At 36.7% G+C, this 13873-nt stretch overlaps 1 protein-coding gene across 2 annotated transcripts in view; it reads left to right on the plus strand.

Annotated features, from left to right (window-relative positions):
• Positions 1–13873, plus strand: part of LOC127575057 (zinc finger CCCH domain-containing protein 6) — a 33122-nt gene continuing 19249 nt past the window's right edge. The window contains exon 1 of one of the 2 annotated variants that reach the window (XM_052024689.1): positions 1–457. In XM_052024689.1, the coding sequence (XP_051880649.1) occupies positions 426–457 (32 nt within the window). In that variant the 5' untranslated portion in view covers positions 1–425. Of the gene's footprint in view, positions 458–1162; positions 1314–13873 lie in introns of those variants that run through there. The other variant, XM_052024690.1, reaches the window with a different exon arrangement.

Below are 13873 nucleotides of genomic sequence, written 5' to 3' on the forward strand. Positions count from 1 at the left end.
TGTTACCGTCGCTGCACTAGAAAGCATCGAGCGCCATGTTTGTGAGGAGTAACCACAGCGTGTGAAAATTTTCCTTTTCTTTTTTTGTTGCTCTCGCCAACCAATATCACCAAGAACAAAACCGACGGAAAAAGAGGGGTATCAAACTCTTTAGAACCAATACGCAAAACAGTTTAACCAAATAAGAACTCGCGTAAGGTTGAACGCTCTTGTGTTTTTTTCTTTTAAAAAAGAAAAAATACTGTACTCTCATCAAATTTACCGTGAGATTTTTTTTATTTATTTATATTTTTTTATCAACAGTCACACCAGCAACGTCTCTGTTGAGACCCTCTCAGTCTTGACTGTTTGTGTGGGGGAAAATGGCTTTTGAAAGCCTTTTCTCCAACCCCCCAAACACCAGTTGACAAAATGATGCTCTAAATATGACAGAGTCTGAGCTTGCAGGGGACGAAAGGTCGAGTAACATTCTTATATATCAACCATTCTTAAAAATTAAGTTTTAACATTGCCATTCTCTCTCTATCTCTCTCTCTTTCTCTCTACCTGCTTTAATTTTAACTTTGTTTCCGGGGGAAAATCAGCTCCTGGGAGGTGAATACTATACAGTTTGTATTTCTCTCTTTCTCTTTTTTTTAAACAGTAAAAAAATGTATGCTGGGTAGGGCTTTTTTTCCTTCCTTTTTAAAAAAATATATAAACAGTTGTGCATGCTTGGCTTTTTTAAAAATATCTAAAACAATATTCATTTGTCCATTTTAAAAACACCTCATTGTGGTAAGTTTTCAAATAAGTGAGTTTCTTTTAAAAATAAGGGGGGGGGGAGATCATTTTGATTTATTATGTAGTAACGAGATTGAATTGTTTTGTCTATTATGGGTTGATGAAGCCTCTTCTCGAAGTCGGGGTGGATCCGGTTTCATGCCGTCTCATCGGATTAGAGCCTCCATTTTGGCAGTGAACCTTTCTGTAAATCAATGGCGTGACCGACATGTTAACGTGCAGCTTGTTGCCACACTGAAATACCCATGAGCACAGAGAAAAGAAGTCCGTCCCCTCCCTCCCCCCTTCCAAAAAAACTTAAAATTTCCAAAAGAAAACAAGCACTATCACATGGATTAATTTGGAAAGCTAAAACGATTCGAGTGCTAACCTTGAATTATTTTTAAATTGTTTACTCCCAGACTTGTTACATAGACTTGCCACAGGACTATTTATAGGATGCCCGAAAACAACATTTGGTATCGTTCCTTTTTGTTTGCTTTATTGCAGAAGGAAAGCTCTCAACAAGCAACCCTGTAGAAACAAAAAATGTAACTTTTTAAAGAATCGATTTCACTTTAAATAACGCGCGTCGTTTTAAGTATATGTGCAGATAGTTTTTGTTGTTTCACACTCCCCGTGCTGTCTATACTTGGCAGTTTGGTACAGGTACTTGTGTTCAGTACTTTACTCTTGTTTTTGTACTACACATTGTGGACTACTGGGACCCTGGTAGCGTAGTCAGTGGTAATTTAGGTTCTCTACCCTCTCTCACCTCCCTCCCTTGTAAATATAAATGAGGTTCAATGAGTATTTTTCACCTTAGACGTAAGTTTCAAATGTGAGCTGTTTTCCCAGTGGATTAGTAGTGCAGTAGATTAGCTTCATTGTAGTCATTGCAAAAAGTAAGTTGACTTAAACTTGAGATACTTACAGCATTTTTGTCTATGGCATTGGTTGCGTGAAAGAATAGTTGATCTTAGTACTTGTTTTCATTCTCAAAACTGCAGCATAATAGTGTCAATGCAGTTAATTCATATTTTATAAAAGCAAAACATTTAAATGATAAGCTCGGCCAGCATTCCTCAGGCTGTGAGCTTGCATGAGTTACTGATGTGAGGGGTAGGAGAGGATAGTAAATGTACCTTAAGTTCGATTATCTGCTGATTCACTTTTCTCAAACTTGTACTCAGTAGTTCAGTTTCATGACTTGTGGTGGGATTTAAACCCTAACCAGAAGTCAGTTTCCTATCCCATTAGGATTTGTTAGAACATAAGCAAGTACAGCACAGGAATAGGCCCTTAGGCCCACAATGTTTGTGCCAACTATAATGTCAGATTTACAGAATTGAATTTGATAAATCTAGTAATTTTCCAGCACTGAAGAACAAACTGCCAGATCATTATTAAAAATGCAAATGTTTTCATCCTAAAGGGGAAAGAACCTGGCTTGCACATGCCTCTAGTTTCTCACATTAGATTTGAATCTTACTGCCCTCTGAGGTGGCTTAACTAGCTACTTGTTAAATGGGAGATCAATGTAATTTCTTCATGCCTCAAGGACATTCCTCTCGCCTTCTGTTTGTCCTTTTTAATTGTACTAAATGTAACAAATGTTCTTAATCATTTACCAGAGTTTCTCTTAAAAGAAGTGGGTGGTGGGGAGGACATACCCTTCTAATTTTATATAGTTGGTATCATTCTGGCTCACTCTGCAAAGTTAGATGGGAGTAATACTAATTTAGGAAATCATTTTTCTCTCAACCCATTTCTTTTGTGACCAAATCATTGTTGGATCTGCAGTAAGAGGTCTTTGTTTATTGAGTTAGATCATAGTATTGGAATGGACTGGCCATTTGTTCAATCAAGTCCATACTGATAGATTTTCAGCTAGAATCATCTGCAGAAATTCCTGTTTTACGGTCCTTCCCATAGAATTACAGTCTAAAAGTGCAAGCCTTTTTTTGGATCAGTGTTTAAACTTAATATCTGTAGAATATTCAAAACGTTTTAACACCTTTGTCATTTAAATGAGATCTAGTGTAGGTATTCCATTGAAAAAAATAAGCCTTTGAATTTAAAATTGCAATAGAATGATGTTATTGGCGTAAATGTCATAAATTGAACAATTTTAGTGATGGAGTGGAAATTAGACTAACCGTTACACCACTGTGATAGATTGTGGTTACCTTTGCCTAATTCTCTTTGGAAAGCAATAATTGTAAACTAGTTTCTTTGGAGATGAAGAGTCACGTCAGTGTGCCTTTGCTATTCAGGCCAACTAGAGATGGACAAAATATGGATTCCCAAAAATTTGCTGCCCTACTTTAAAAAAAATTTTTTATTTTTCTGAGTGCTTCCCAATCTCTTCTATAAAGATTGATTGAAGAGTCCTCATTTCTATAGATGTGTCCTTCAACCCAAACTTTGCCATGTCCTCCACCTTGAAAACCTATGGCCTAACTGTTGTTGATCTTTATACAGAATTCTTCTGTGGTGCAACATTATAATTATCTGAGACAGCCTTGCATGAATGTGTGCCTTCCAAAAAAAAAGTTTTAAAAATCAATAGTGAACTGATTTTTAGCCTATTTCCAAAAAATAGAATATTACCAACATTGGGATCTTAGCTTAGAGGAATTGCTATAACTGATTTGTGTAAGAAAATTATGTACATTGGTTTTTGCACTTAGCTCCTTATGTAAATGTAATGTTAAACTTCATTGTAGACTTCTTTAATTCCTCTAAGCTAATAATGATATTAGACCATCATGTAATAAACTTTGGGAATAAAAGTCAGGAACATTTGCTTAATCATAAAAATAGATGTGGATGGTTAGAATGATCTGGTGGATGTAGAGTGCAGCAAAAAAAAGTAGGATACTTTCTAACCATGTATCCATTTACAAACGTCCCTAATACTTCAGAGGAACTAGTATTTATGGTATTAGATGTTTGCAAAGCTTAATCTAGATTTAAATATAGTTATTAGTATATTAATTTTATATTTGTAGATATGGGGGCCTCTTTCAATATGGTAGACCGTAACAAATCCATCAAATTTAGGTGTAGGTTTAAGTGTATGACATTACCACCTGCATTATTGCTGCCCAACCAAGCTATTTTTGGCTTGTCAACACATATTAATAGATGTTCAGGCCCACTGTTGCTGAGATATTTTGTTTGTTAGCTTCCCTTTTGAATAATTTCACCCAATTCTAATTTGAATGACTTTTCAAAGCCACTGTATTCCATATATGTACAAGATGACACAAGAAAGAAATGTGTAATGCGACAATACTGACATTGTCTTGATTGAACTTAATTTACCTATCTACCCAAAACTCATTCCTTTTATGCTTTCTCTTGTATAACAACAGATGAAGTAATGAGGTAGCTCCACCTGCTTTTGTATGATTTGCTGCTGGTAGTGGAAGCAGTACATATTCCCAGGAGAAGCTGGCTCAATTTCCTTGACTGCCCATGTGGAAAATAGCTAATCACAGATGTGCTTCTATGCTGTAATTGTTGAGCAATGTAGAAAGATAGTTTTGATTGGCAAGTAAAGTTTATTCAACTTGTTCTTTATCACATTTCACTGATCAGTTGAAGATTTAATGTAAGATCCAAGCACCAATAAGTTGAATTCCATGATTCCATTAGCTTTAATCCAATAAATCACATTCTTTACTAAATAGCTGAAATTAATTTCATTGTCCGGTTTGTTGATTGAACTCTGCTTGCAGTTGTTGGACAAATACAGTTGGTCTCAGCATGGAGAAGAGAGTTCATTTTTTCTCCTGATCACTGTTGCCACTATCCCAGGTAATTAGAATCTTTGCATCTTCTAGTGGCAGAACTGGATTAGTTGGAATCATTACTTAATACACCTGACCATACTGATGACTAACCAGTCAAAATTGTTTTAAGAGAAACAACTTGAATAGAAACAGGAGAGTGGCCAGTGGTTTGGAAGTGATGCAAGACTGTTTTCAAGAGTAGAAATTGGGGGAAAATGGGAATATAGGGGGAGAATAATATGGATTAGAGTAGGATTAGTGTAAAAAAAATGGGTGCTTGATCTGTGGTGCTGGCTTAGTGGGTTGAAAGGCTTGTTCCATGCTGTGTTTCTCTCAAACATAGTGGAAAATTATGAAAGAATTGTAAGAACAAAATATGCTGATTCAGATTGGCATGACTATTAAGGCTTCACTTGAGTCCCACTTTGCCTTAAACTTATTAATTTTTCTGCAATAAATGTATGATTACCAAATATGGAGATACTACTTATATAGATTTTAATTTCTATAATAGCAGTTACAAATGAGAGTACTTTTCATATTTGTTGACATATTCAGAAGGGTTGACTGAACTGAAATGCAACTGATCTAGTAGCTTATGCAATCTGGTTATATTCCCTCAATTCTTGATATGAGTGCAAGTGAGTAATGGGCACTGGCCTACTGATAACTTAATTGTTCATTTCTAACTTTTTGTTGAGTCATGGAGTTGTACAGCATGGAAACAGGCCCTTCAGCCCAACTCAGCCATGCTGACCAAGATCTCTTCCTGAGCTGGTCCCATTTGCCTGCATTTATTTGGCCCATATCCCTCTAAACCTTTCCTATCCATGTACTTGTCCAAATGTCTTATGCAGTTGTGATTTAGCTCTGGGTACTGTGTAACAAACATTTTTGAATGTAGGAATGCCGTTAGCTTGTAAAGTTGGAGGTACTCATTTTCCTATCATTTGCAGCAAAATTGAATATTTGAACTCTTAAGTAAAGTTGGTGAAGGTTTTTAGTCACTTAAATTAATAGCCTCCATAGTAGCTATTTTTTTTGTTGGGGTGTTGAGCCAGTATTATTTAATATAGCACTCATTTTGAGCCAAAGCCTACAATATAAGTTCATCTTTGCAAGCAGTTCATACATCTTCAAATGTCCTGTGTGTGTAAATAGATCTATGCACACTATACATTTGCATGAATTCTATATTAAGCTGTCTTGCATTACAGCCTGTCAGCTGAAACTGAAAAGTGACTTGTTTCATCTGTCAACTGATACATTGGAATGTACTGTACTATAGTAACAGTTTTAAGTTGCTTAGAGTTCCTTCATTATATCGCACTATTGTTTGACCACGATGTACCATATTACAATAAATACAAGTTAGTTACTGATTATAAGTAAACAATCAAATCCCATTTCAGAACATTTCCATTTTTCTTACATCTGCTTCATGGAATATTGTTAGCTTAGGAGAAATGCTCGTTTTTCTACCATTGCAATCTTGAATTCTGAAATAAATTTGAAGTTTTATTTGTTTTAATGTTTATAGAATGTCTACACATTTTTGATTTGACCACTTCTAGTTAAGTTCACTATTTTTATTTTAACTAATTTTTGCATCTAAGGAATTGGGCTGATATTACTCTCAGATTAGGACCATCGAATGTTCAACAACTTTGTATGACCTAATCAAACCTTTACTGTAGTCAGTTTTTGCTGATACTTCAGATTCCTGCCTTTCATTAATTTTCTGTTCCCTGACTGTATATGTTTGTGTCTGCATTTCTTGGAGTTCAGAAAACAGAGTGTCCTTATTCAAACATAAGATCTTCGGGGCTTGAGAGGTAGATGTTGAGGTGATATCACTAATAGAAAAAACAAGAACATGGGAACAAAGCTACAAGATAAGGGGCAAGTAATTTAAAACTGAAGTGTGTAGAAATTTCTTCTGAGGGTAATGAATCTCTGCAATTCTTTTGCCCTGGGGCTGGTGGAGTCCAGATCCTTGGATATGTTTAAGATGGAGATAAATATTTGAAGATTGAGAAATTGAGGATATGGGGAACTGACGTGAGGAATTGAGGTGAGCATAGATCAGCCATGGTCCTATTGAATGGCAGGGCAAGCTTGAGGGGCATGGTTGTGTACTCCTGTACTCATGTACTGCTTTTTGTTTTTGTTGTGGAGGGAGAAGACCATTCTTTCCATTTTAGCTCATCATTATATAGAATTTTTCTGTCTCTTGATCAAAGTAACTACGTTGTTAATCTGTCTCTCAAATTCACTTCTATGGTTGGTTCATCGTTATCATTTTAGTTCCTGGGAAACTTCACCTTGTCTGAACTCACATCAAACCCTATTCACACCTTATCTCTGATCTTGTTCTAAACCAGCATTTAGGATTCAGTCCTAAGATTCTGTACCCACTGCCTTTTGCCCTCTGTTCAGTTCTAATATTTTCAGCCTCTTGTATATTTTTATGGTACCATTGTTGGTGGTTATTTCTGTTGCCATGGGTGCCATTCTAACTTTTCTTTGCTGTTCCATTTGGCCCTCAAATCCAAGATTATTAGCAATTTTTTTTAACCCTTACATATTGATTTGATTTTTTTATGGTATTGCACATCATTTTTACACTGTGCCCGTCAGGTTCCAGGTCAACTGGAGTTGCATTTCCTATGTTAGCTACTTTCTTGGGTGACTTTGTGTTGATTGCTTTCTTTTCAAGGCTGAAAACTCCTGTTTATCAAATCTCTAAATTCAGGATCAGACTAGTGGCTCTACCTTTGGTTGCCTCGGGTGAACAAGCCTACACAGTTACTGGAAGGATATTAAGTGGTGTGGAGGAATATTGGGGTGTATTTCAATGGATACCTAAAGGTAGCAGGGTAATAAAAGAAAGCTTTGGCTAATGAAAGGATGCTTTCTTTCATTAGCCAAAGCGTAGATATAAGAACAGGGAAGTTATGCTAGAATTGTACACAATGCTAGACCACAGCTTGAATACTACATAAGAGGTAACAAGATTTGTGACGGCAAGCTGGTAGATGTTGTCTCTATGGACTTTAATAAACATTTGACAAGGTCCTACAAGGAAGGCTGGTCCAGGTTAAGGCATATAGAATCCAAAGCAAACTGGCTGATTGGATCAAAAATTGGCTTAATGATAGGCAGAGGGTAGTGGTGGAAAGATGCTTTTCTGGTTGGAAGTCTGCCTAGTGGTGTACCACAAGGATTGGTGCTGGGACCCTTGTTCGTGATACATGTTAATGACTTGGATGTGAACGTAGGAGGTTAGATAGTAAGTTTGCAAATAACATAAAAGTTGCTTGTCTTGTGGATATGAGGGAGGTTTTCTAAGGCTACAGCACGATATAGATCAGCTGAAAAGTTGGGTAGAACATTTGCAGATGGAGTTTAATCCCAACAAGTGTGAGATGATGCATTTTGGGAAGTCAAATATGGGTAGGACATGCACAGTAAATGGTAGGATACTAAGGAATGTTGATGAACAGAGGGACTTTGGGGTTCAAGCCCATAATTCTCTGAATGTGGCAATACTGGTAGATGGGGTGGTGAAGGAGAGAGATGGCATGCTTGCCATCATAGATTGGGAAATAGAATCTAAAATTTGAGATTTTACATTGTAATTTTACATAACACTGAGTAGGTTTAATTAATATGTCTAAAATTATAACAACCATAGAGTAAACAGAGAATTTATTTCCCTTGGAAGGGTTAGAAGCCATAGGGCATAGATTTAAAGTAATTGGTGGAAGGATTAGTGGCAACAGTAGTAAAATCTTTTCATTATCCAGAGGATTAGCAGAAGTCTGGAAATCGCCAAAAGCATGGTAGAGGCACAGAAATCCCTTCCACATTTTAAAAGGCATGTGGATGTATAATTAGAGCTGTGACCTTCAGGCTCGACCTAATGCAGGAAAGTAGGATTAGGCTAGGTGACACCAATGTGGATGCAATGAGGCAAATGAGTCTTGTGTTGTAAATTTTATCTAGATCTGTGTAGCTACTGAAGTTCTGGAGGCATGGTCCTACTGGGATTCTTACCACACTTTCAGTATAATAATTTTTATGTTGAATTACACGGGTGATATTCCAAATATTGCATCCTATTCCAGTGATTGGGTATCATGGGTGCCTATTTTACAGATAGTGCTCTGTAGTGTTCAACTTCATCTCTATAATACAATACATCATTTAGTTTTGATGTATGTTGTTTTCCATTTGTCTTCATTTAATTAAAATTTCATGTTATAGATCATTGTCTGACTTGTCTAGTTTGACTGTATTGTAGTTTAGTGTTATGTGTATATTTGTATGAATATACGGTAATTGACAATGAACTTAATAGGGAATTTCTTTACACAGTACTTAAAATGTGGAATCTGCTACCACCTATTGGCTGAGGGGAATTGTATAGATGTATGTGAGGGAAGTTAGAAATAAGGAAGAAAGGAATAGAAGTAAGTTGGGCTGAGTGCACTTTTCTTGCAAACTACTGTTTCTGAATCCAAGTCAGTGGTGCAGTTTAGATATGGAACAGTTGTTTGTGCTCTCTATAGATGTGGTAATTTTGTGTTCAATTACTCCTGTCCTTTTCACTAGTGTGCAGCTTTTGGTTTGCTTGACACCCTTTTCTGTTTAAAAACCCTTCTACCCTGATATTTGGACAAACATTTAAATAGTTTTTGGTTCTGGGGCCAAATCATAATTCAGGAACTTGCCTTGTTCTCTATATATATTTCTTGCACTCCCAACCTGCTTTTTCTATTTGTATTTGCTCAAAACTTGTGGTTCAATTTTTTTAGGAATTCTGCATTCTAGGGTCCAAGAAAGTTCCAGCCTGCATCCTTTAACAGTCCTGAGTATCATAACAGCCAATTGCTGTCAGTTTTGAGCCACCTCAACAGATGTTGCTATGTTTTATTAGAAAGTTGTGTGTTCATTTCTTGTAAATTTTGCAACAAAATGTTTACTAATAACTATAATACTGATGAAGGTGAATGGATTAAAATTTGGACGGCCCAAACTTGTATAAACACTTCTGAATTGGTCTTACTATATATCCATGCAAATTTAGGTTTTGTTACTTTAGTCCAAAATGGTTGTGATTTATTCCATTTTTTTTAATCCAATAGTTTTTTCATTAGAAATTTTATGAACAACAGTTATTTTCAACATTCTCATTGGGCTATGGTACCTTAGTGTTTGCTTGTATCGAATATTTAGTATCTGTTTTACATTGTTTCAGCTATTGCTTCATGGAAGATAAATCCAGGGCAATTTCAAATTGAGTTTCCAAGATTCCTCTGTTATGTTGGGAGCGGAGGAGGTTGGGTTGTGTTTGGAAACCTCAAGTCCAACAACTTTTCTAGAGCGTATTTGATTGTATTCAGTATGATTTTTGTGTTTGGTTCTCAAAATACTTGTGATTAGACCTATGTACATAGTGGCAGCAAATAAATGCTTTAATTTGTTTATGAAAAATTGTATTTTAACAAAGGGATAATATTCCTTGCTCCTTGTAGATATTTGGTTTTATTTTTGCATAAGATGAGAGAAAAAAAACAACAAAGGGTTGGATGTGTGACTCTATGTTCATTAATGTAAAAGGTGTAATGAATGAGACTTTTGTTTTTGAGCCAGTTAAAACTTTGCCCTATGGGATATAGTGGTCACCGGAAAATATTCCAGTTCTCGATGGTCTGACATCCATTTCATTTACAACTCGTATTACTCAGTTTCAAAAGCAGTAGACTACATCTTGCAATATGAGGCTACTAATTACACCTAATTTAGTAGCTGGTTGAATTGTATTTTTCAGAACTTTATAAGTCTTGTTAGTTATTACACAGCTCGCATGCACTTTGGCTCCTTATGCTTGAGATTTTGCTTGCCTCTGTGCCTAACAATAACTTGGTTTAGGAGTAGCCAGGAAAGAGAAGCTATTAGCTTCAAAGGTCAGAATTTCTTTTATGTGTAAACAAGTGCAAGCATTGTAAAGGTAGCCTGAGGAGTTGCTGAGACGCAGCTAAGTACATATAGCATTTCTAACTCAGAAGTACTCAGTGACACCTTGTTTATGTACCTCTTGCCCTCGTGACAATTATTTGAGTAATTAACATTGGGCTATTCAGCCACATGGACATCAAGACCAGGTGTGAATCTGATGTTGCCTGTTCAGGACTATGTTCCTAGATGCTGACTGAGAAATTTAATTAATGACACAGTGGATATTACACAGATGTGTTAATGGGAATGGAACATATGGATTGAAAGTCTGTCATAGAAATATATTTTATGATCTCTTCAGTTAATCTTGCCTGTTTCTTCACCTAATTCTTCACCCTGCTGGCCTGTAATTTTGCACAGAAATGACCAATGGAAACTAGAAATGGAAGAAGAAAACCAACTAAGACTTGACCAAAGATAAAAGAATTAATTAGTAATCAAATAATGTTATATTTGATGCATATGTAGCGCATAGTAAAAGTTCTTGTAAATAGACTAAAATATTTTCATTTTATTAATTTTTTTAGGATGTGGGCATCATCGGCAAGGCCAGCATTTATTGCCCATCTCTAATTGGGCCTGAAAGAATGATAATGAGCTACTTTGAACAAATGTAGTTATGCTGGTGAAGATCAAGGCAGTTGTGGAGGGAGTTTAAGGATTTAGCCCCAACAACAATTTAGGAGGGGTGATACATTTCCAAGTCAGGATGGTGTGACTTAAGTCAGAGTGTGGTGGTGCTCTCTTGTAGAAGTCATGACTTTGGGAGGTGTTGCTTTTGGAATAGCCTAGAGAAGTAACTGCAGGACAGTTTGTGGATGATATTATTGTGCTGTCACAATGCATCAGTGGTGGAGGAATGAATGTTTAGAATGGCAGGTGGGATTCCAAGCAAGGGAGTGTTTTGACATCTTGTCAAATGTTGTTGGAGCTGTACTTGTTCAAGCAAGTGAAAAGTATTGCATCACATAGTTACGTAAGTAGAAGCAGAATTAGGCTTTTCAGTTCCTAATGCCAGTTTTGCCATGGCCAACTTTTTAACATCATTGATATTCTTCTGCATTAACCTTGTTTTCTTTAATTCCCTTATTATCTAAAAATACATTGATCCCTGTTTTGGATAAAGGCCGGGTGGTTGACTTTCCACAGCCATCTTGAATAGAGAATTCTTAAGATTACTCCTGGTGATGAGTACTCTTGTCTGTCCTGAATGGCTGGCCTTTGTTTTAAGACTGAGACCAGGTCATCATCAACCAGGGGAAGCATCATCTCTCCATGCTCCTTGTCGAGCTATGAAAAACATGTGTTTCAATGAAATTATTTAAAGTATGGGCCAGTCTGCTTAATTTCTCCTTTCACAACACATCTGCCATCCAAGGAATCAATCTAGTGAATCATCACTGCATTCTTTCTATTGCAAGTATATCCTTTGGGAGACTAGACATGCACACTATATTCCTGATGTGATCTTACCAGGTCTCAATATAACTGGTTCAAGACAACTTTGTGTTTGTACTTAAATCTTCTTGCAATAAAGGCCAGTGTTCCAAACAATTGCTGTCTCTGAATGTCAACTTCCAGTGATTTGTGTACAAGGGCACCCAAGTCTCTGAATACCACATTTTATTCCATCTTTGCCCATTCACAACTTGCCTGTCGCCCTTCAAAGCACTTCTGCGTCCTCGTCAGTCCATGCTGCCTTATAGCTATGTATCATCAGCAAATTTGGATATATTACACTTGAAATCACCAAGCAAATATATTGTATATCCTGGGTCCCAGCACCAAACACCGGCGTCCACTGGTTACAGCCTCCCAATCTGAAAATAATCCATTTATTCCTGCTCAATTTTCTGTCTTTTAACCAGTCCTCAATCCATGCTAGTATAATACCTACAATACAATACACTCTGATTTTATTTAGTGATCAATAAGTCACCTTATTGACACCCTTCTGGAAACTCAAATTCATTATCTCCTGATTCATCCCTGTGTTGAAGTCTCAAAACTGTCTTGTCAAGCACCATTTCCCCTTCATAAATCCATATTGGCTCTATTCAAATCCATTGTTATTTTCCTAATGTCCTGTTTCCATATCTCTAATACATTCCAGCATTTTCCCTGCTATCTATGTCACATTAACGGTTTTTTGTTTTCTCCCTCTTTCAATAATAAGATTGCATTTGTTACCTTCCAATTTGTGGGCTTTATACTTGAATCTTTGGAATGTTGGATGGGAGCCAGGGCATCCACTGTCTCCATAGCCCATTTCCTTCAAAGTGCTTGGATACAGGTCATTGGGTCCTGGGGTTTTATCACCTTTCAGTCCCATTAAATTGTCCTGTAATTTATTTTTTACTAATGCTAATTTCTTTGAGCTCATTCATTCTTGACCTATTGTACTCCATTATTTCCAGGTGATTTTCTGTGTCTTCCATGAAGACTTTCACAATTGTTTAATTTCTGTGTTATTTCCTTATTTTCTAATGTAATTTCTCCTTTCTCAGTCTGTAATATTACTGTTTTTACTCACATGTAGAAGATTTTAGTCTATTGTATTTTTGACTTGTACCTTGTAGATAGCAGAGAGGCTTTAGGGTGTCAGGAGATAGGTTGCTCAGCACAAGATACCCACCCTCAACCTGCTTTTGTAGTCACGGCATTTGTCTAGTTGAGTTTTTGGTAACACTTGAAGATGGTGGTTTGTTATTTAATAATGGTGTGTTATTTAACAATGGTAATTCTATTGACTATCAAGATAAGGTGATTTGTCTCTTGGAGATGGTCATGGCCAGCACTTTTGTGGTACAAATATTTATTGCCACTTACCAGCCAAACCTAAATACTGTCTAAGCCTTGCTGCATTCAGGCATGCACTGCTTCATTTGCAGCAGAGTTGTGAGTAGAATTGAACATAGTGTAATCGTTGGTAAATGTCTGCACTTCTGACCTTGTGTTGAAAGGAAGTTTATTAATGTGGCAGCTGAAGCTGTTTGGTTCTAGGACACTGCACTGAGGAGCTACTATAGCAATTATATTGTTGGGAGTTTAACCTCCAACATGAAAACTAGCTTTCTTTGTGCAGATTGTGACTCCAACGAGGGATTGTTTTTCCCCTTGACCTTTGATGACATACTTGGTTAAATGCTCCCTTGATGTTAAGGGCAGTCACTCTCACTTCACCTGTGAAACATTCATTTCTTTGACCCACGTTTGGAACAAGTCCGTGATGAGGAGTAGAGCTGAGTATCCCTGCAGAAACCAAATTAGGAATCAATTCTCATTTC

Source organism: Pristis pectinata, chromosome 10, assembly GCF_009764475.1.
Source record: "Pristis pectinata isolate sPriPec2 chromosome 10, sPriPec2.1.pri, whole genome shotgun sequence".
Classification (NCBI taxonomy): Eukaryota; Metazoa; Chordata; class Chondrichthyes; order Rhinopristiformes; family Pristidae; genus Pristis; species Pristis pectinata.